Source organism: Coloeus monedula (genome assembly GCF_965178545.1).
Source record: "Coloeus monedula genome assembly, chromosome: 5".
Lineage (NCBI taxonomy): Eukaryota > Metazoa > Chordata > Aves > Passeriformes > Corvidae > Coloeus > Coloeus monedula.
This window is the reverse complement of record NC_138785.1, coordinates 72,521,894-72,542,951: the sequence shown is the minus strand read 5'-3', so window position 1 is coordinate 72,542,951 and position 21,058 is coordinate 72,521,894. Positions and strand designations below refer to the sequence as shown.

The 21,058-nt window shown below is 47.1% G+C and overlaps 1 protein-coding gene across 2 annotated transcripts in view; it reads right to left on the bottom strand.

Moving 5' to 3' along the window:
* The window catches only part of PTPRA (protein tyrosine phosphatase receptor type A), a 114,331-nt gene that overhangs the window by 43,150 nt on the left and 50,123 nt on the right, over window positions 1-21,058 (bottom strand). For both annotated transcript variants that reach the window (XM_082281390.1, XM_082281389.1), the window contains exon 3: window positions 14,112-14,183. Coding sequence is in view for 1 of the 2 variants with exons in the window: in XM_082281389.1 (XP_082137515.1) it covers window positions 14,112-14,123 (12 nt within the window). In the remaining variant the exon portion in view is untranslated. The remainder of the gene's footprint in view (window positions 1-14,111; window positions 14,184-21,058) is intronic.

Sequence of the window (21,058 nt, the reverse complement as noted above, 5' to 3'; positions counted from 1 at the left end):
AAGGGGATAAAGTCACTGTCAAGGAGAATGGACTTTTCCTTTGAAAAGCCATCTCTTCTTCTGAGGGAAAACCAGATCCTTCAGAAATCTGGCCTTGCACTTGTGCAAGGGAGTGAACGTGCTCTGAGCACAGATCCAGGGCAGATCTCCACAGGCTTTTCCTTAGGAAAAGCGGAGCTGAGGTTCAATTCTCACACATGGAATAAGAAAATACGAGCCCTAAAGTACAGAAGCAAATAAAGACAGACACTGCAATCCCCATGGCCTCAAAACCAGGCACGTGTGGACTGTGTTCACATCCACCCCCGTGTCTCCAGAACAAACATAACCATGGAGTTGCATTTGCTCAGCATCCCTCTGCTCAATTGCACCACACAAGTTGCTCCTTCATCCAATGCTCTACAATCCTCCTCTTCTCTGCTCCAGCTCTCTCTATCCCAAGAACTCACACTCAGCACTAAACCAAACTCAAACCATCTCCTTCCTAAATGCTATGCACAGTCCACTTTCTCACCTTCTCCCTCCTCCCACGTCCTACAGCTGTTTCCTCCATCACAACCACCCTTCCCAGGTAAGACATGATTCTCAGATCTCTCCATTCCTCCTTGGAAATCCATATCAAGTCATATATCCTTGCTTTTCTTCCCATCAACAGGCACAGCACCCACTTTGGTAGATAAACAAGGCTGGTGGCAAATCACTCGTGACCTTCAAGCCATGATTCAGCCATGACACACCAACAGCCAGCAGCCACATAATTTCATGTTACAACTGGGTCAAATCCTAACCTGCTTCACAAGGTTTCCTCATCACCACCCTGCGTGATGACCAAGAGGTAAAGAGAGGGGAAATAAAAAGTTCATGGCCAGCTACAGGGTGCCCAGAGAAGCTGTGGCTGCCCCATCCCTGGAAGTGTCCAAGGCCAGACTGGACAGGGCTTGGAGCAGCCTGGGATAGTGGAAGGTGTCCCTGCCCATGGCAAGGGGTGGTACAAGCTGAGCTTTAAGGTCCCTTCCCACCCAAACCATCCTGTGATTCCATGATGATACATTCTGCTCCAAATTCTTCCCCATTCTCAGAGTTCTGTCCTGTGGAGCAAACAGGAAACAGGATTTTTTGTGGGTGAAAGCAGAGAAAAAGCTGTTCAAATCTCAGTGATACAATTTTCAGTTCACAAGGTCCAGAGCTGACACCCCACAGACACTGGGATGTTTTGGGAGATGCCTCAGCTGCAGCTTCAGGGAAGGTGAAGAGCACTCCCTGCAAAGAGGGTTACACCCTCCTAAGCCTAGGAAGAGTCACAGCAGGGGATAAAAAGTCTATTTTAATTGAAAATATTTAATTGAAAATATTTCAGAGCGGCAGAATCACAGCCCAGGAAAACAGCAACCCTGTACGCAGTGAGTGATCCCTAAGGCCACCACACTCCCCACCTCTCAGCAGGAGGAAATGAAAACCACATGGACTGGCCAGGGAAGGGATCGATTAGATCATCTGGTCCTACCCACCACGCAGAAAAACTGCTCCCTACAAGAAATTTCCCAAATTGCTCCATCCAGTCTCACTTACAAAAGTCCAAAGCGATGGAGTTTCCAGCTCTTCTCCTGGGATATGATTGCTCCCTGCAGGAAGCCTTTCCTAGCAAGACTTTCCTTTCAACACTATCTTCATTTCAATTTGCAGCCCCCCTCTCTCCCCTGCCTGTGTGCATTTATGAACTACACTAATGAAACAGATTAATACCAAAAAGGAATTACAATCTAGGAATAAATTAGTTTATTTTCCTTTTATCCTCTACCAAAAACCCCTCAACATGTCAAAAGGAAGTCTGAGTCTCTCTGAAATCTTCCTTTTTAAATTGGTCCCACTGCTCATAATTACACGTCCCCTCTATCCATACAAGTTACTTTGCTTTTCTTTCCCCTGCTCCTTTTTTAGGGAGGAGGGAATGAAGGCAAAGAAAAGAGTAAGAAAGGGTGGGATAAGGGGAGAGAGGAGAGGGACCTGTCCCATCTGATCAGCCTTAATTGCTTGCAACACTCCCCAAATGTATGAAAATGAAGGTTATGATACTGGTGTTGCCTGATGAATATTCCCAACTTCATTCCAGATGCAGGATCTGAGTTTATCCCACGACTGGCCTTTCTGCACCAGGCAACAGCTTCGACTTCCCAGAAATACCACGGAGGAGAAAGGCTGAGATGTGGTCAAATTGTGGGCAGCAGCTTGGAGAAAAAAAGGACCAAGGGCTCAAATGGTGCTCCAAAGAAATATTATTTGTTCACAAAAATTGGAAGGGCTGCAAAAGATAAACAAACCCCCAAATATCCACCAGGCTGCAGGTTAAGCACATGCTGATAAAGGGCATCAAAAATGCAATGACTTTTCCACTGAAAAAGTCCTAAAAAACACTAGATTGGAAAACTCTACTCCAACCACCATCCTATTTCCCCACAGGATTTTACACCCACATCTGGTGGTAAAAGCTATTCTAATTTATTACAAAAAATGGTGATTTGGGGTTTGATCATAATGGAAATTCTCCCACTGTAGCAAATAATGACCCACCAGATCCAAGAGCCTCCTGCTACTTCAAGATCCTCCCTCTGGCACAGGGACACCTTCCACCAGCCCAGGTTGCTCCAAGCCCCATGCAACTTGGCATTGAACACTTCCAGGGGTTGGGAAGTACAGGGATGGGGAATTACAAGTCATTAAAAGCTGTTCCCATCCCACAGATGTTCCTGCTCCCACCAGCTGGTGTCCAGCCCAGCTCAGCTTCACTTTTAAAGGTCTCCACTCCTGTCAGGAGTTCTGCTGGATATCTTCATTCCCTCTTGTTCAAAACATTGTGTGTAAGTCCTTGCTACACAAGGATCTGAAGGCCAATGGGATTTTTTTGGATGGGAGGGCTGCTCCAGGTAGGAAAACCCATGGAGGAGGATGTGAGAGAAGCTCACACTGCAGAGGAACTCTCTGCTTGCTCCAGCAGCAAAGTTTAATTCCCACCCTTGTACAGCATGTTCTAATAGTTAAAAATATTCAGTTGACTTCCACATCTCCTGTGCCCTTTATTTTTCTGATGGCTTCTCCTGGACGGGAAGTACGGGAAAATCCAAACTGCAGCAGCAGAGCAAAGAGCCAGGAACCACTGCAGCCACTGACCCGGGGCCAACTTTGGGGTTTTTTTGTTTAAAATGCAACTTTTACAGAGCTGTAAGAATAAATATACATTCTAAACCCTCTAACACTTATTAGAGGTCTAAAAGAAAGCAGTCTTGGAAATAGGAAATGCACATCCACAGGGAAAGCTGGAGCACAGGGAGGCAGCCTGCCCTTCCCTGGCTGCACATCTCCCTTTCTTGGCTGCAAGGAGCAGCAAGGAAGTGATTATAAAGCATTTATTTGCAAAATCACAGCCAATAAATCCAAGAGCAACAACACCCTCCCTCACACCACTCAGTCCTTGGGTGGCGGGGGGGGAAGGAGAGCTGTAGGTCTGACCAGCAGGCAGGTGCATGGCAGATCTTCATTCCAAAGCTTTTTGGGAAGATTCAAGCCTATAAAGTGGAATATTCACCCAGGCTGCCCCTCACCTCTGCTGTTTTGAAGCCCTAGAAAATAAAAAGCCTTAGAAAGGCAATGACGGTTGTGAAATGAAAACGCCTAAAAAGGTTAAAAAAGAAAAAAAAAGGACTGGGCTGCTGAATGAGGAAATGAGTAAGGGTGAGCAAGAGAAAATAAAATGGTACAGAAAAAGCCATCTAAATTCTCCTCCCCTTTCCTGGATACAAATACCATCACAAGAAAACCGTAGGAAGCGAATCTGACTGCTTTGAAAATCACTGAGGTCAAAAGCCTGACAGAAGAAAGGAAAAAGGATTAAACAAAGGGATGATATAATCTATCCAGCTATAATTCAAACCTTCGAGGTATAAATAGCTCCACTACAGGGCTCAAGTCAACCACTAATTTACAGTGCAATCAGGAGGGGGAGGCAGATACCCATCCCCACAAGCAGATTAATCCTTAATTGCTCATTTTTGCATTTCTGACACCTTTCTTTGAAGTACCAAAGCTGGTACCATCTCACAAAAGGCGCTGGTGAGCCTGAAAATTGGAGAGATGAGCCTGGCTGCCGCTTGTTCGGGGCCCTGTGCGCAGTCCCAGATGCTTTTGTGGGTCCTCCGTGCAAAGAAGAAAGAAGATGGCTCAGATCCATGGGGATAAGAGAGGATCAAAGCCAGCATTTGCCAGTTTGCCACAAAGGGAAGCAGGACTCTCATGATGGCTCGTGTTTCACAATGTTTTTCCAAGACCTTAATTGCAGATAAATACTTACTGGGACATTCAAATACTTGTGAGCACTTCAATCGCTTCAGAGGCTCTGTAAATCCCTCTAGGAGTACTGGTAAGGATGGGGTGTATGATGTGAGATAAGAGGAGCAGGATCACCAGGATCATCAGCTGGTGGGGATGGTGGCTGTCACAAAGGAACACCCAACCCCTTCTCCAGTGTTGTGTCCTTCCCACTGGATTCATCTCGATCCATGTGAGGGAGGCAGTGACACTGATGGAAAGGTAACTGTAGGGGGGTTTCTTCAGTTCCTGCACACATCCTCTACGCAACTGCATCCATTTTTAGGGGAGAAATTCCTTCATTCTTCACCACGTTGTTAACTTCTGAAGTTTGGTTCGAGAGCACATCCCTGGATGTGCCTTTGAGAACCCTGCTCTTCCTGTTCTCCTGTGAATCCCAAGTTTCCAGGTGAAATGACTCTGTTTGGTGTTTTCCGAGTGATACTGGCTGTGCCCAGACAGCCCTTGCACGTCCTCACGTGTCCCGTGGGTTAATTAACTGCTCCGCTAATAACCCTCATTGCATCCCAGCCTATTTAAATTGAATGAAAATATCAACCTAAAATCAGAATCACAGAATGGCTTGGGTTGGAAGGGACATTAAAGATCAGCTCATTCCACTCCCTGCCATGGGCAGGGACACCTTCCACTATCCCAGGCTGCTCCAAACCCTGTCCAACCTGGCCTTGGACACTTCCAGGGATCCAGGGGCAGCCACAGCTTCTCTGGGCACCCTGTGCCAGGGCCTCAGCACCCTCACAGGGGAGAATTTCTTCCTGATATCCCATCTATCCCTGCCCTTGGTCAGTGGGAAGCCATTCCCCCTTGTCCCGTCACTCAATCCTTTGTCCCAAGTCCCTCTCCAGCTCTCTTGGAGCCTCTTCAGGCACTGAATCCTCCCCTTCTCCTGCTGCCCACGTGGTGGGATCAGCCCAGGGAATGGCCAGGGCATGTCCAGCCTCTCATCCACCAAGAGCCCCAAAACCTTCAGTGCTTCCATATTCCTGCTATTTTCTGCTGATGAGATACTGCATCCAATATAAAAATTCCTATCCTGTAACACATCAGACTTTGTTTAGCCAACAACTTTCTCCTAACACCATCTCATCACTCACTAACCTCGATTGTGCCCAACCTCTGCTACACAAGACTTTAACTTATTCTTTTTGGGAAGCATCCAGCTTGGTCCCACTACCAGGAGCAGTTTTTTTTTGTGTCCCAGGGGGTTATTTCATTAGGATGCGCCCCTGGAAATTGTATTTCAGGCTGAGTGTGCAGCTAGTGGGAAGAAAGACTTCTCAATGATGCATTTTCCTACCAAAATAGAAGCAGCATCTTTAAACACAAACAGATTTCAGCTTCCGGCACAGCAGTCCTGGGGCAGGAGACTGAACCAGCTTTAACTACTGAAGTCACACAGGGAAGAATTTGTGAAAAAAAAGAGTGTGGTTTCTGTGTTACAGCAGCCACGTGCTCCAGATGGATTAAATGCCATGTAGGCTGGTGAGAAAAAAAATAATGTTGCTCCTCCCCCGAAACAGAAGTTGGACAATTCACATCAAAACTGGATCAGGCGCAAAGCAAAAGTCACCAAATGCTTCAAAAGCAGCGAATTGTACCAAATTCAGATGTTAAAGCATCACTGGGGAAAAAAACCCCACAACACCCTGTGGTATGAAACTCTGAAAATGTATGTTAAAAATTGTGTAACAGAGAATTTTTCCATATTTTTGCTCCCAAGAATAAAGACTGGGATAAATCAACAGCTGAAAGGGCTGAAAGTCATCTTGCTGTGAGCCTTTGTTAATAAAAATCAGAGTATGGATGAAATCATTCAAGCTGAAAAGCAGAGCAAATGTTTTAAAAGGTATTTTCCTTTGAAAAGGAAAAATCTGCCTCACAGTGAAGAGAAGCAGCAAATCAGTTCACGACATTTCTTTCCTTTTGTGACAGGGAAAATTTATTAAAATTATGATTGCTGCACAAGAAAATAAAGTCATTTCATTACAAGCAAGACATGAAGCACTGAGGAAGTTTCTTCCCCTGCTAAAGCTCAAACTCCAGGGCTGCCCCCATGAGATTACAAAGTACGGATGCCCAGGGCACAGTGTGTGGACCAAAGGTGTGGCTGAGCATCCTGGTGATCGTCTGCATCCCATCCCTTAACCAGCATTTCCAATTAAGCAGATAGGATTCCTGTGAGATTCCTCTTACAGATCCATCATGGACTTCAGCAAGCTGACAGCCCTTCCAAAAGCCCAGAAACAGCCACTTTAAAAACAGTGAAAACTCCTGAACACCCGCCTGAGGGATGAACAAACCGGTGTCTAGCAGATATTATCTTTTTTTTTATTTAAAGGCAAATAAAATGGAAGCGGGGAGTAGATGGTTTTAAAGCAGTTAATGCAGAGCTGGGTTGCCAGCCAACATCTCACTAAACCATCTTCCCAAATGGAACATTTCAGGCCCTGTTCAAAGCACATAAAAATAAAGAAATAGATATTAAACAGGTTTTGATGGAACCTCTGGCTGCTTGGGAAAAGGACTTTTAACAGATTCACTGGTGAAGCAAAACAGTAGCTGGGAAGCATCCTCCTGCAAAGCTGACCTTCCATCAATCAACTGGCTCAAAACCAGTGCCATACGGGGATTCCCAGTTTGTTTTCATGCTGTGGGCACCTGTTAGCATCCCTGGTGAAATATCTGAGGGTGGTTTTAATGCTGCTGATGGCACTCAGGCCAGGTTGACCAAAGTGGCAGCTGAAGAGAAAATTCATTTCCTGTGACCTGTCATTTGAGGAAACAAATCTCCATCCTGCCCAAGGTGTGTCTGAGCTCCAGGACAGCCCAACTGAGCATCTGGCAGCTCTGGAAGGAGGTGGAGCAGCACCACAAAGTGCATGTCGAGGTATTCTTGCAGCCCAGCACCTGCAGGACCAGGGCTCTGCTTTCCTTCCCCAGCAGCATTTGGAGACGTGGCGAGCTGGCAGTGGCGTGGCCTGAGGCAGCTGGAGGCACTGACCCTCTGCAGCTGGAGTTTCAGGTTGGTTTTTCAGCACTGACTGGTGTCTTTAGGGGACACCTGCTCTCCCCGTGTGAAACCTCACCCTCTCTGCTGCGTTTTCACTCCAAGACAGACTGGGAAGATAAAAATCCAGCCAACACCACCCTTCACGGGGATCCCGAGGTGTTTCAGCCATTCCTGGGGCGCCCTGAACATTCCAGTTTGGGGAAGCACTGAAGGGCAGAGCTCCAGCCCTTCCAAGTAATTTCATTTTTGCTTAGATTTAACTCTTTCCATCCAGACCCTTCACACTGTTCATGGTCACTACCTGTGATTTTGAGTTCACCTTTGGGATGAAGGCAGGGAGACACTGAACATCCCAGCAGGTGCCTGCTGAACTCCCATCACTTCCTTCCTCACATCTGAGTCCTCCTCTTGCGTGGACTAAAACACCAACACAACACAAATCCTGACCAACTTCTCTCCTGAAAAACCCAACCCAGCTTCCACAGCTACTCCACCACCTTTCTGCTGCTTAGTCCCTTGAGCCATTTTCCCCCTCTTACAGAACTCTCACCTCCCCACTAGTTTTCTCTGCAAGGAGGAACCTTATATAACTAAACCCAAACGGGATGCAGCTGCAGAGACCATCCTGCTCAGTCCCACCTGTGCCTCAGAAGCTCAGGTGTCAGTTTGGATGCCATAACATCCACTCATTTTGGGGAAGAAACAGCAACATTTCATCCTCAAAACTAGCATGTCTCAAATACAAAGTTTTTTTGCAAAATCATGGTCTTGTTCACGTGATCTGGTTGATTTAGCAAGCTGGTCTAGTGGAAGGTGTCCTGCCCATGGCAGGAGGTTGGATTAGATGGTCTTTAAGGTCTCTTTCAACCCAAAGCATTTTATGGTTCTGTGATTCTATGATTCTATGACTTCCCTACCCCCTTGCACAAGACTGGAAGAGGTCCATACTAACATTTTTTGTTTGCTTGCTTTTTATTTATTTTTTTTTTAATTAAGGAACAGGTCTAGTTGGATTTTGAACCTACAAACTTCCTCCAGAACGACAGCAGGTTGACCTTGTGCTTCCTCAAAGCTCAGCCCAAGGTAAGACCTGAAGTTGCCAAGAACATCTGCTGAGTGAGGTGCAGCCAAGCTGGGCACCTTCCACGGGGGAAAAAGAGCCTTGAAGAGGTAAAACACAGCTTTATTGTAGTATAAACTCCATCTGTATTTGAAGTGTTTCACTTTAAAGAGCTTCTCCTCTCCCTCCAGCTCTCCCAAGAGAGAATTGCTCACCAAGGCACACGAACCACATCAAATGGAAGCAGAACCCAGCCAAGCAGCTCAGACACAGCTCCCATCCCACAAATACTCTCTGCAGCAGCAAAACTATGGATCACAGTATTTCTTTCCCTAAGTATTCCACATTTCACCTGGTACAACCCCCACTTCCTGCACTGCAACTTATACGCTGGGCAGAAGCACCTGGCTAAGAGAGGACAGGAGAGAAAGGCAAAATGTCTTGCATACTGATGAGTATCTCTAAAATGCATTAAATTCAAGTTTGGGAATTAAATTCCCTCAGCAATGGTCAACCAAAATCTAGTTTCTCACTAAAGCTGTCCTCCTCCTTGGTCCCCAGATCACCCTTCCATGTTCCCCACGCAATAATTTACCTCCTTCCCCAGCGAGTTCATCCCTTGGCTCCACAGGTGCCAACTGTGCCCTCTCTCACCCCAAGTGTTGTTATATTTCGATGAAGCTCAGAGCAACCGGTGGAGTTTGTAAGACAAATTCACATTTTGTGTCAGAACTGGAGGATTTACGCATCAAAAGCTTGTCTGGCTTCTCCCCACCTGCAACCGTTTACCTGCTGCCAGGTATCACTTCCCATAAAATTGCACCCACCTTATACCACCACAGGTAAAGGATCACAGCCCTTGGAAATACACAGAATAATTCCATTTTCCAGCCTGCCTTATATCCCTGTGTACATCCACATACAAAAATCCCCAACCCAAATATCTGCTTGCCCTCAGGATGACTCTGTGTGAAAAGGGAACAGATCCCTGACCAAGCACCGGCGGTTCTGCACCACAAGTAGATCGTCCGTGTGTTTAATGCATCACAAATCCATCCACCCACCAGCTGGAGCTGCGAGGGGTCCATGTGTCCCTTGCCAGATTCCTGTGTAATTTTCTTCTTAATCGTTGCATAATCCAGGGAAGATTTGTACAGCAATATTAAAGGAAAAGTCGCTGGTGGAGAGAGAGGAAAACACCGGTGACGGTGCCAGCCTGACAGGGGATTTCCATGCTTTGCTCTTGGAAAGACCTGATAAGATGGATGTATTTGTTTTAGCTTTCAGCAAGGAACCTCAAGGATTTGGATTACAAAATCCTTAAATAACATCACGAGAACTGAGTTCTGGAAAAGGAGATAGGAGAAGTTAATGGTGTTAGCAACCACTGACCTGGCTAATCCCGTTGCTGACCTGCGTCTGGCTGGGCAAACATGTTCCTGAAACCTGCATGTGGTTTATAGCACATGGTCTTGGGGCAAGACAGTGCAATTCCAATTGTACCACTGCTGGGTGCAAGTCCAGAATTTCATGGATTTTGGTTTGTATCAGCTGGGACCAGATGTTCTCCTCTGGCCCCTCCACCTCCAGTGTTCTCTAGGCTTGGTACTGTGAAAAAAATGTCACCAAAGCAGCTGCACTTGTGTTTTACCAACAGACCCCAAGCACACCTGATTGAATTCCCTTTCCTTTTCTGATGGAAGGGATCTTAAAGACAATTTAGTTCCACGCTGCTGCCATGGGCAGGGACACTTTCCACTCAACCAGGTTGCTTCAAACCCCATCCAACCTTGAGAACTTCCAGGAATGGGGCAGCCAATCTGCTCAAAGTGAAGGATCTGTTTTATTGAAGATGTGGATCAACTCAACCCTCTCATAGGACCAAATATAATCAAAGCAGGGATGTGTTTGGAGACATGAACATGGAAAAGAATTGTTCCTATAGGTGCAGGCCCACCCGTGTCAGCAGTAGCTGTGCTTAGCTACAATTAACTAAATTAGCACAGCTTGATCTCAGCGGAGACAAGTTGTTAAGGAAACCCTCAAACTTAGCAAGCAAACACCACTAAAAACCTAAACTGACTGCAGCTGCAACCCTCCTGAAGGCTGAACCTGTGGTTGCTACACTCTGGCAACGTATTTTTGAGGCACCCACCCCTCTGGTGCAGTTTCCCATCTGCTCAAGCAACAGGTACATCAGTTGCTGGTATCGGTTTTTCAGGACTGAATTTCAATAAAAATCGCACGTCTCAGAAGGATGTGAGAGCAGTTGATGTCTGTGCACTGATAGTTATGCCTAATTAACATAAAAATGAGGTTTTCCTAATCACCTGCAAGAGGAAACCTGCTTGCAGAACAAGCTATTGGGGAAAAAAAAAATAAATTACTCCTCAGGGAGGCAGTTGTCAGAAGTAAGACAGAGGGTGGATGTGTTTATTTATACCCAGCAGCTCCAGGTAGGGGCTGCAGGTCCCGACACGCTACCTGGTGTGGTTTCTGCAAGGAGTTTTCTCTTTCCTGTCCCCATTCCATGCTCAGCTCCAACTGCCCAGTGCTGGAGGTGTGTGCTGGGAATGATGGTTTGCACTCTGTGCAGCAGTCCCTACAAATCCCAGGGTATTTTTTAGGATGCAGCAGGCCAGGTCAGCTCACCTCAATTGTGATCCCAAATTTCACGTAGAAGTTTGAAGCTTCACAGGAAAGAGGTGGGGAGAAGTGTGGATGGGATTTAGGAGCACCCCTCACTTGTGATTTCTGGTCTCTGGGCAAACTCTGTGTTTCCAAAATGTACTCCAAGGATCAGCCAGCACATCAGCAAGTCCCAAAATGTCAGAGCAATCTTTAAAGAGCTCAGAAGCACTGCACAGGGTGGTGCCTTTGACCGAAACTGCAAATCCAAGTGGGGGAAAAACCACTTTAGGCCATGGCCAACCAAAGCAAAATCCACCAGGATAAAGCAGTGCAGAGCTGGGATGAGTCCTGACCCACCACCTCCTATCTCATCTCATGAAACCTGGTCACAACTGCATGTGCCTGGGGAGAAGATGAAGCCGTGGCACTTTTTTGAGGAGCAATCCTTGAAGGAGAGGCTTGAGGGTACCCCCGGAGGAGAGCAGCAGCAGCACCCTCGTGATAAACGAAGCTTCAAGTTCCTGCAAGAACAAACACCAGAGGAAGGAGCCAACCACAATTACTGACTTATCTCGCAGGAAAGACATTTCAGTTATTGTGGGTAGCACCGAAAACAACAGCTTGGTGACGGGCGCTGCTGGAACCGGTGGAGGAAACCACACGTGTCGAGCTCTTCTGCAAATCCACAGGGCACGTCAGGGTGGCTCCCACCTCCCAAAGCTGCTGGCAGCACAGAGGGAGGAGGATATGGATGGTGCAGAGGTTGTGGATGGCTTTGGATGGGCTTTGTTGAAACAAGAGCTGTGGTTTTAGCGCTCCCCCTCTCCAAAACACGGCACTGGGCACCACAGTGGTGTCAGTGGGACTGTCCCCTCCACACCTGGATGGTTTCTGCCCTTTCAAGCAGCTCTGACAGCGCTTTGCACGCTCAAATACAGCTCCACACAATGCCACATCCCCACTACATTTAGCACTTTGCACTGACTGCTTTCAACACACACCGGTGCTCTTCCCAACCCAGGACCTCACAAAGGATGGGACCACTGATGCTCCACCTGTCACACCACCCACACCTGCCCTGATGCTCTGGGGGGCAGGAATTCTCCCAGTTTTCCCCATCAAAGCCAATTTTTCAGAAAATAAATCCATTACACAAAGTATTTTAGATGAACATCCCAACACGTTTGCCTTAACCTTTCCTGCTCTCTACGAAAAGGAAATAAGAGAATTACAAGCAAATTTTTTAATGCCTTCAGGTTTAGTGAGGACACTGGATTTAGCATCAGTGTAGAATTTAGAATGAAATAAAAACCTTCATTTTGTACATGAAACCTGAAGTCACCCAAAACTCAAGTAATTCTTTCCTCGCTCTTCCTATTCCTATGAGACACCACAATTTTAAATATTGCATAATTTGAGTCTGCAGCTTGAAGGTTTCTCCAAAACACCAGCTTTTTTGGAGACAGACTGATGTCACTGCAGCTCATTTGCTTAATTAGGGATTTACAGAAAGATCTCTCTAGGAGAAGGGGGAAACCCTTCCAATGAAAAACTCCAAGTGCAGAATCAAGAGACCATCCCCAATGACTGTTTACTCCCAGCTTGTACATAATTTTGGGCCACGCTGTATCAATCAGCAGCTGTCACTGGTGGCATTACACTTCCTAAATATAAAAGGGAGCTCTGCGAGAGGCCAAGCACAACCTCCCCGAGTTTTTCCTAACAGGAGGATGTTGCTTTTGCAAAACCGCGCTGGGATGAGAAGGCGGCGCACAGCATAAACACACAAATCCTGACGCTGCTGCACAGCCCTGAAGGAGTTTTCCCCTTCTTTCAGCAGCTTTGTTTTTATCACTGCAGCCTTCCTTCCCCCAAGCACTCGGCTTTTGCTAACCGCTGCACCCCGGCACACAAATCCTTCTCCAAAGGGGTGCTCGGGTACCGCGGAGCACGGGGAGAGGGCTTGCACAGATGTGCACGTTGCAAGGAACAATAATTCATGCAAATCCCCGCTCCAAGCAAATTCCACAGCAGCGCATCTTATCGCAAGCCAAACAAAAAGTACAAATACGCCGGAGAACGGTAAACCTGCGTTCAAAGAATTTGCTCTTGTTGCAGCTTGATTTTCCCCCTCTCCTTCCAACAGCTCTCTGCCGACACCGAAAACCAACCAGCCATTAGCTGCACCCATTAATCAGAAGTGAAAACCCCAACTGTGAGAGAAGGCAAAGGCTCTGTTACAGGAGATTTGGGAGTCTCTGTGGTGACTCCTAAAGGGGTGAAGACCCTCTTTGCTACTGGAAGAGGAGGCAGAGACCAGCAGTGACCATCTCACCCTCCTGAGGACGCCTCTGAGCACAACAGCCACGGCAGAAATGACCCAGCAAGGCAAGAATTCAGATATTAAAGCAGCATAAAAACTACTTATAAACCCATTTAACTCTGCTCACATTTGTATGTTCTTCTCCAAGTTTGTACGATAGTTTACTGCTTTGAAATCAGGGATTTTCCTCTGTTTCATCAATCAAGAACTGAGCAGTCTCTTGCCACATTTGGAGATAGACCAGCTTTCCACAGAAGCTCAAGATGATGAAAATAAACGAATAAAATATATTTTTAGTTCGAGTTTCTTTTTTTTTTTTTTTTTTTTTTTTTGAGATGGCAAGTTAGAACCTGAATTCCAACCCAACCACTGGGTTTCAGCAGAACAAAAAAATCCCTGTGCTGAGTGCTCTCAAATAGGAGTCATGTCCCTTCCAACTCTGCACCAACAGAGACCTTATTATCCTTTGGGGGAGGAAGTCAGATTTTTTCCACTTAGTTACGTTCCCAGGTAGTTCTTAAATAAGATTTCCTTTCCCTCTGTGTTTAAAGGGACACTTTAGCACAAGTTACTGCTTGGCCATAGTGCCACAGTTATGTACTGAACCCCAAAATAGAGGGATGACCTTCGGGCCACCAGCCAGCACCATTTTATTTCAAGGACAGGATGAATGAGAAGATGCCAAAATTAACAGCACCTCTTCCTACCTTAATTATCATCAGTCAATCGTCCACTTGCACGTCATTAGGAGCCCATAAAGGTTCTGCCAGTGCTGCCCCCTGGAAACAAACAAACAAACAAAAAAAGCTTTTAAAACCAAAGAGTTAGAATCCAGAAACATCTTAGGGAAACAGCATTTTTACCTCTGCCAGCAAGGCAATTCCACTTCATTTTGCCAGATAAAAAAGCAAAATGCAGTTTTTCATTATTGCTCAAGCTACAGATGCACTCGAAAAAATGAAAATAACTTTTAAATACAGAAAGCAAAACTGTGGGAGTCTCCAGGGTTAAAAGTGCTTTTGGGAAAAGGTGGCAGGAGGGAATTACAGGGCAGCAGCAGTTATGGATGAGGAGACTGACATTCCCAGCTTGGCCAGATACATGCCCTGCTGTTTGGGTAAAAGTAAATAAAGTTTAGGAGGGTCCAGAGGTAGAGGAAATAGGTAATTTCTATTGTAGTGAGGGCACCACAATCACTTTGGGCTCCTCTGAGGGTGTATTTCCCCAGACAGAAGTTTGGGCATTGGGAAAAGCAGTTCTGTGCGTGTTCTTTTACTTCCACCCCAAGGGAAGGGGACAGAAATCCACATGGGGGTCATCAGGATTTCTGGTGGACACGTATCCATGGCACAGCCACCAGCGCCTTCCCCAAGCCCAAACCTCTCTGGATACAGACTTTGGCTGTAGGATCAAGTGTGATCCTATAAGGGACAGGCTGGAGACCTGCAGGGATGTTCATGATGTTCTCACACTTTTGCCCAAACCACCTCCCTCCCCAGCAGCTCTCGGGTTTGGATTCCTGGCTCTATCAGCACAGCCACCCCAGCAGGGCTCCCGGTTCACTCGCCATGTCCAGACTGTTCCTGGTTGCTCCCCAGTTTTACATGACCAGCCAAGTTGTCTCCACTCCCTGCATCTCAGCTCCCCTTCCCAAAATATTTTTTACCCACAGCAGCTTTGAGGCAGCAGTGGGGCTCCTTGCAGGAGTCTGTGGAGCCAAACCCCAACTAACCCCATCTTCTGGGCTGCTGCTATGAAGTACAGAGTTAGAGACCTGAGGCACTTCTGGATTTCGAGTTGAATACATTTGAACCAAATTAATATTTATTTTCCTATCGACATCTTTCCTGCCCAGCCTTGGGCAGGATGCGACCCAGCCATCTGCTGTGTCGGTGCCAGGAGCTGTGGAGCTCAGACATAATCCCTGGGTGATCTCCTCATTGTTTTTCATCCTGCACAAGTGTTGACTCGAGCACTTGTTCAATTAGACAAGTCTCAGCACTGCAATCAGATGGGCGCATAGGGCTGATTTTCTACCTCCACAGAGTAGAAAAAGTCTGATTTAGTCGAGTGTGATAGAACCAGGAGCTTCAAAGCAACGAGACCTGGAGATCACGTCTGCTCAGAAGGCTGCCAGAATTGCTGCTTAACCCAAGCAGACCACCAGCAACTTCCATTGTAAGAGAAGCTGTGAGACAGAGCACATTAAAAGACATTGCATCTGCCAGGGAGGAGGAGAGCTGGGTTGTCTTCCTGATATTTCTTTTTTAAGGCAACTGGAGAACAGCTGAGGCATCTGCTTTCCCTTGTCTCTGGCTCTAAATGAGTGACCCCAGATGTGCCAGACTTGCCGGTATTCCCCCCATACCACTTGCATTTTCTTCCTTATGATCCAGCGTTTCCCAACACCTCCCAGGAACACTGCTGTCCTGGGGCAGAGGGGTCTGAGGGCTGCAGGAATTCAGTCCAGCCTTCAGCCTGTCCTCTCCTCCCCATGCAGCAGGGGTGAAGCCCTTCCATCCTTTGGTTAGCACTGTGCATTTAAACAGCAGTAAATTTTATGGGACCGAGTTACGAGGTTGGCATAAGCAAATGTGCTGTCAATATTTTCATGGTCAATTTATTCCTTCATTCACAAGGCTGACAGATTCCAAACACAGCCTTGGATGGTGCTAAGTGCAAGAGAATCACAGAATCATGGAATGGTTTAGGTTGGAAGGGATCTCTGGAGATGATCAAGTCCAGCGTCACTGCCATGGGCAGGGACATCTTCCACCAGACCAGGTTGCTCCAAGCCCCGTCCAGCCTGACACTTCCAAGGATGGGAAGTCCACAGTCTCTCTGGGTAACCCGTGCCAGGGCCTCACCACCCTCACAGCCAAGAATTTCTTCCTAATATCCCATCTAAATCTACTCTTCTACAGCCTAAGGTCATTCCCCCTCGTCCCATCACTCCATGCACTTGTCCAAAGTCTCTCTTCAGCTCTGTTTTAGCCTCTCTAGGCACTGGAAGGTCTTCCCAAAGCCTCCTCTTCTCCAGCTCCCCTGCTGCTCCTCCCACCATCCCAGAGTTCAAAGGGAATCAGCAATGAAGCCGAGTTTTTCCAAGGCTCGGAGCGAGACTCATGCCGTGCACGCTCACAGCTCCTTGCAAGACAAGGACAACATCTCCTGAAAGCACGGTGTACACTGCGAGATAACAAAAACCAGCAAATGCAAAGGCAGAATGAACACAAGAGAGCTTATCAATGTCAATGGCACGTGTGTGAATGGGGTGTAGAGCCAGCTGTGCCTTCAGGTGGCTGTAGAACGGCTCAGTGGCAGGAGAAGAGGGAAATTGGGGATGCGTGAGTTGCAGTGACTCACAGCCCTCGTTCCCTGTGACAGGAACGGAGCGCGGCGCAGGCGGGCACTCGAGTATGTCAGAGTCGAAACGTGTCCTGTTGTACACACTCACAGGAGTGCCTTACATCCACATCTGTTCTTAGAAATTACTCACGGGCCTCAGAAATCAGCTTCTGCATGGACAGGAAGCGCAACTGCCAAGGAGCAAATGTGGCATGGAGCTGAGAGGAGGCAGCGTGCCCCACATTTGGCTCCTGCAGCCCTGGCCCCACACAATTCTTTCCACTTCTCTGCCTTGTCCCGACCCCACTGTGCCCCGATGTGCCAGCAGTGTAATCTTCTTGCCAGATAAGCCTCCCAAAACGCTGTTTCCGGAGGATCCGGTGCAGTCAGCTGGGTGTGGAAAGCCATCCCTGCAACCCACTGACCTCGGGAATACCATAAGAATTCATAATTATTATTTGTATATCTTAGTTGTGTATTTTTGGATGAAAGCAATTTAACTTGGGGAATGCACACGATGTTACAGCACACCAACGGTAAGGAAAACACATGGGACAGAGGAAGGAACTTCCACTCTCTACCACCAAAATTCAGTTTTCCAAGCTTGGCAGCATTGGGAAACCCAACACTGACCTGATCCAGGTATTTCTGGCAATGCTGTTACACAAAGTTGCTTCAGAAAGAGATTCAGTTATGAAGGAGACCACTGGACTCAGCATCAAGTGTCTCCCAGGGCAGTGAGAATCATGGAATACCCTGAGCTGGAAAGGACCCAGCAGGATCATCGAGTCCAACTCTTAGCCCTGTGCAGAACCCCCAAGAATCCCACCCTGTGCCTGAGAACATTGTCCAAACACTTCTCAAACTCAGACAGGCTTGGTGCTGTGACCAGGTTGTCCTGGTTTTGAGTTAGAGTGGATTTTTGGGATAGAGTTGATTTTCTTCCCAGTAGCTAGTACAGCGTTTTGGATTTAGGACGGGAGTAATGTGATGGAGACCATGTCAGATTAAGTTGGAACAAGATGACCTTTAAAGTCCTTTCTGTCCCAAACCAGTTTGTGATTTGGAACAATTTTATCTATTTCTTTTATTAAAATGAGGAATACAAGGTTACAGTCTGAGAGGGTTTTTTTGGAAGAACCCTACTGAGAAAGTGCTCTGGGAATTCGGATGACAACAGCAGTTTTGTTAATCGAGAATATTAATGGTCTAAAATGTTACACACAAAAATGCTCAAGATCAGGGGTTGGCAGAGGTGGCTCACAGTTCCAGGAGTCCTCCATCCCTTGCTAAAATAATTAAAATAAAAGGAAGGCAGGTATTAGTTGGCTAGACAGCCCCAAATCCCACTGCCTGTTAATCCACCTGAAACCCAAGTGTATCACGGCAAATTAAAGCTGCATTTAATAATCCATGCAAATCTCAGCCCAGGAATCCTTTATTCTCTTACCTCCTGCCACGAGTTTAGCCCTGCCCAGCACTGCATTCATGCTTCCAGAGCAAAACTACACAAACCTCCACATTTTAGTAAGAGGAAGAAGGAATTTTGGACCTTTCACACATTTTGGGGTGGATGCAGCTTTGTGCTTCATTGGCTGGGTGAGACCAAACCCTGTTCCACCTGTGCTTGCTTTAATCACATGTATCGACACACATAAATTAGGGCAATTTGTGCATAAATTAGGCAGCATCATTATGCTAATTGGGATGGTATGATTGTGCTGAGAGTGTTTGCAATCTGCCACAGTCCTCTGGGACAGCGCTGTGAGGGAGCTGCTGCCTCTGAAAAGGCTGGAGCTCCTCCAGGATCCCACTGGGCCAGGCATGGCTCCACAGTGACCCAAAACAAGCCTAAATACTGAGCAGAAGGGGTGAAGAGAGCTGGTGTGATCTGCTTCCTCTGGAATGCTGGTTTCTGTTCTCTGCTTCCTAAATATCACATCCTAAGCTCCCCCTGATGCATGAAACACACCAAGTTATAGGTGGCTGCAGAGAGAGGCTGCTAGAAAAACAACCCCCTGAAGTGTGTGAAAACCAAAGAAAGAGCAGGAGACTCAAATCCCCTGCACTTTGCTTTATCAAACTGACGTGAAGAAACAAGTCATCCTCACAAAAACCACTGCACTGTGCCCCTTCCAATCCCACCTGAATTGCAACAGAGATAGGAAGGGTTGCTGGGATCAGGGAGGTATCACAGAGTATCCTGATGATCCCTGCCCTAAAAGGAAAAAACAACCCTAAATCTTTCCAACTGAATGAGCAAGGATAAGGGAGGAACAAATAAACTGCAAAGTGACAACTTCTCCTTTTGGAATCGTAGAACACCCAAAGCTGGAGGGGACTCACATGGATCATCAAACTCCAACTCCTGGCCCTGCACAAGACACCCCAAGAATCACAGCAGAGACTCGGTTAAATCAGTAAATCACCATGCACAGGTAGGTCTACCTGGAGTAGGTAACTATCAAGGGATTTTTATCAAGACCTTCAGGGGCTTTTACCAAAACATGGATTTTTTTCAGCTATCCCACAGGTATCCTGCAGCCTGAGCCCCCAACACGTGCAGGGCTGTGGTCGGTGTCCCTGTGCAGAGAACAGCTGTGCTGCTGCTGGTGATGCTCAGCTCCAGCTCCAGGGGCTGGTGTTGCACCACGTCTCCCTCCTCCTTATGGCTACCAGGGGATGCTCCCAAAGTCATCCAGTTTTCCTTCCAAAACTGGTCACTAATTTACCAAATGGGACCGTTATGATGAAAAATCCTCCCTGGGGGACTTGAGCTCCCTTCCTTCAGAGGGAATTCGAGCTCGGTTTATTCTCCAGGATCCAGCCAGGAGTTTTTCCTCCAACAGACGTGCTGGCACTTTGCCTGGCTAAAAAACATACAGCAGGAGAGCAGCAAGCACTAAACTACTACTACTAGAAGTGTTTAAAAAAATCAACTTTGAGTAAACCATCTGGTAACACTCACTGTGCCACAGGTGAGGGCAAACACAGTATAGCACCAAAAAAATCATCAATGCTCAGAGAGTAAGGGTGTGAAACACCAAACCAGCCCAGGGGCAACCTGGAACAAGTTGCCCAGAGAAGCTGTGGCTGCCCCCAAATCCCTGGAAGTGTCCAAGGCCAGGCTGGATGGGGCTTGGAGCAGCCTGGGATAGTGAAAGGTGCCCCTGCCTGTGGCAAGGGGTGAAACTGGATGGTTTTTAATAAAGGCAAAAGGATGAAACACTAAAAGGGCAGGGGCACATGGGAACTGGGGGATGCTCCAGCAAGAGCAGGGAGCAGAATTGAGCTGCTCCAGCTGCAGAGCCAAAGGATTACTGAAACACAAAGGGAAAAAATCTGCAGCCAGCTTCCTTCTGCTCTTCTGCTGCTCCCCTTGCCTGGGTGGTGGCTTTCCCCCCCATCTTTAAGCAGAACCTTCTCTAAGTAGTTTAGCAGTGAAAGCAAACTCATCTCTCCCTCCCTGTGATGGAATATGGACACTGGCACGGGCCAACATCAGCAACTTAACACCCAATAATTTCCAAGCCTCTCTGAACACCCATCATCTTATCAAAACAACAGCTTTAAAACCTCTTCTCTGCACTCTTTGGTGATAATTAGTTAAAGTCTGTCACCAGCAGATCAGTTTAGGATTGCAGCTAAGCCAAAGGGATATGAAAAGGTTTTGTCCAAAGCCTCTCCACACCAAATCAGTTCGAAAAAGGGAAAGACAAAACACAAGCTGGCTGCACCAGCAGCTCCAACAGTTTCTGCTGCTCAGAAGGGAGCACAGCAAGATTTAATAAACAAGCTCAATAAAGTTATTCTTCCCTGTTTTATTTCCCCTTAAAGCATCAGCCCAGTTTGGTTTTGTTTCCATCACAAACAGCTCCTTTAATCGTTCCTGACGGGAGCACAACGCGGGGCCTCGGCGTGTGAAGCCTCCCCCAGCCCCTGCCAGCTCCCAGTTAATGGAGCTGCTCTGCCTCACTACAGCAATTCCTGTAATTCAAGTCTGGCAAACAATTCCTAGGCTGAAAATGGGACAGCATCCAGTCGTTATCTCCTTTTTTGTAGAAAAGAACCAAAAAAAAAAAATAAAAAATCCAGCGTTATTTACTCTACCTGCCTGTTTGCCGTGCTGGCAGTGCCACCACGCAGGTGTGACAGCAACAAACACCAGCAGCTCTCGCAGTTTTGCCTGTTGATGTCTCTCCTTTCATCCCAGCAAACAGCCTGTCAGAGCTAAAGGAGCAGCTGAGAGCAAGGAAAGCATCCGGCTCTCTCCTGACAGCTGAACAAGCTGGCAGTTTTCAGGAGG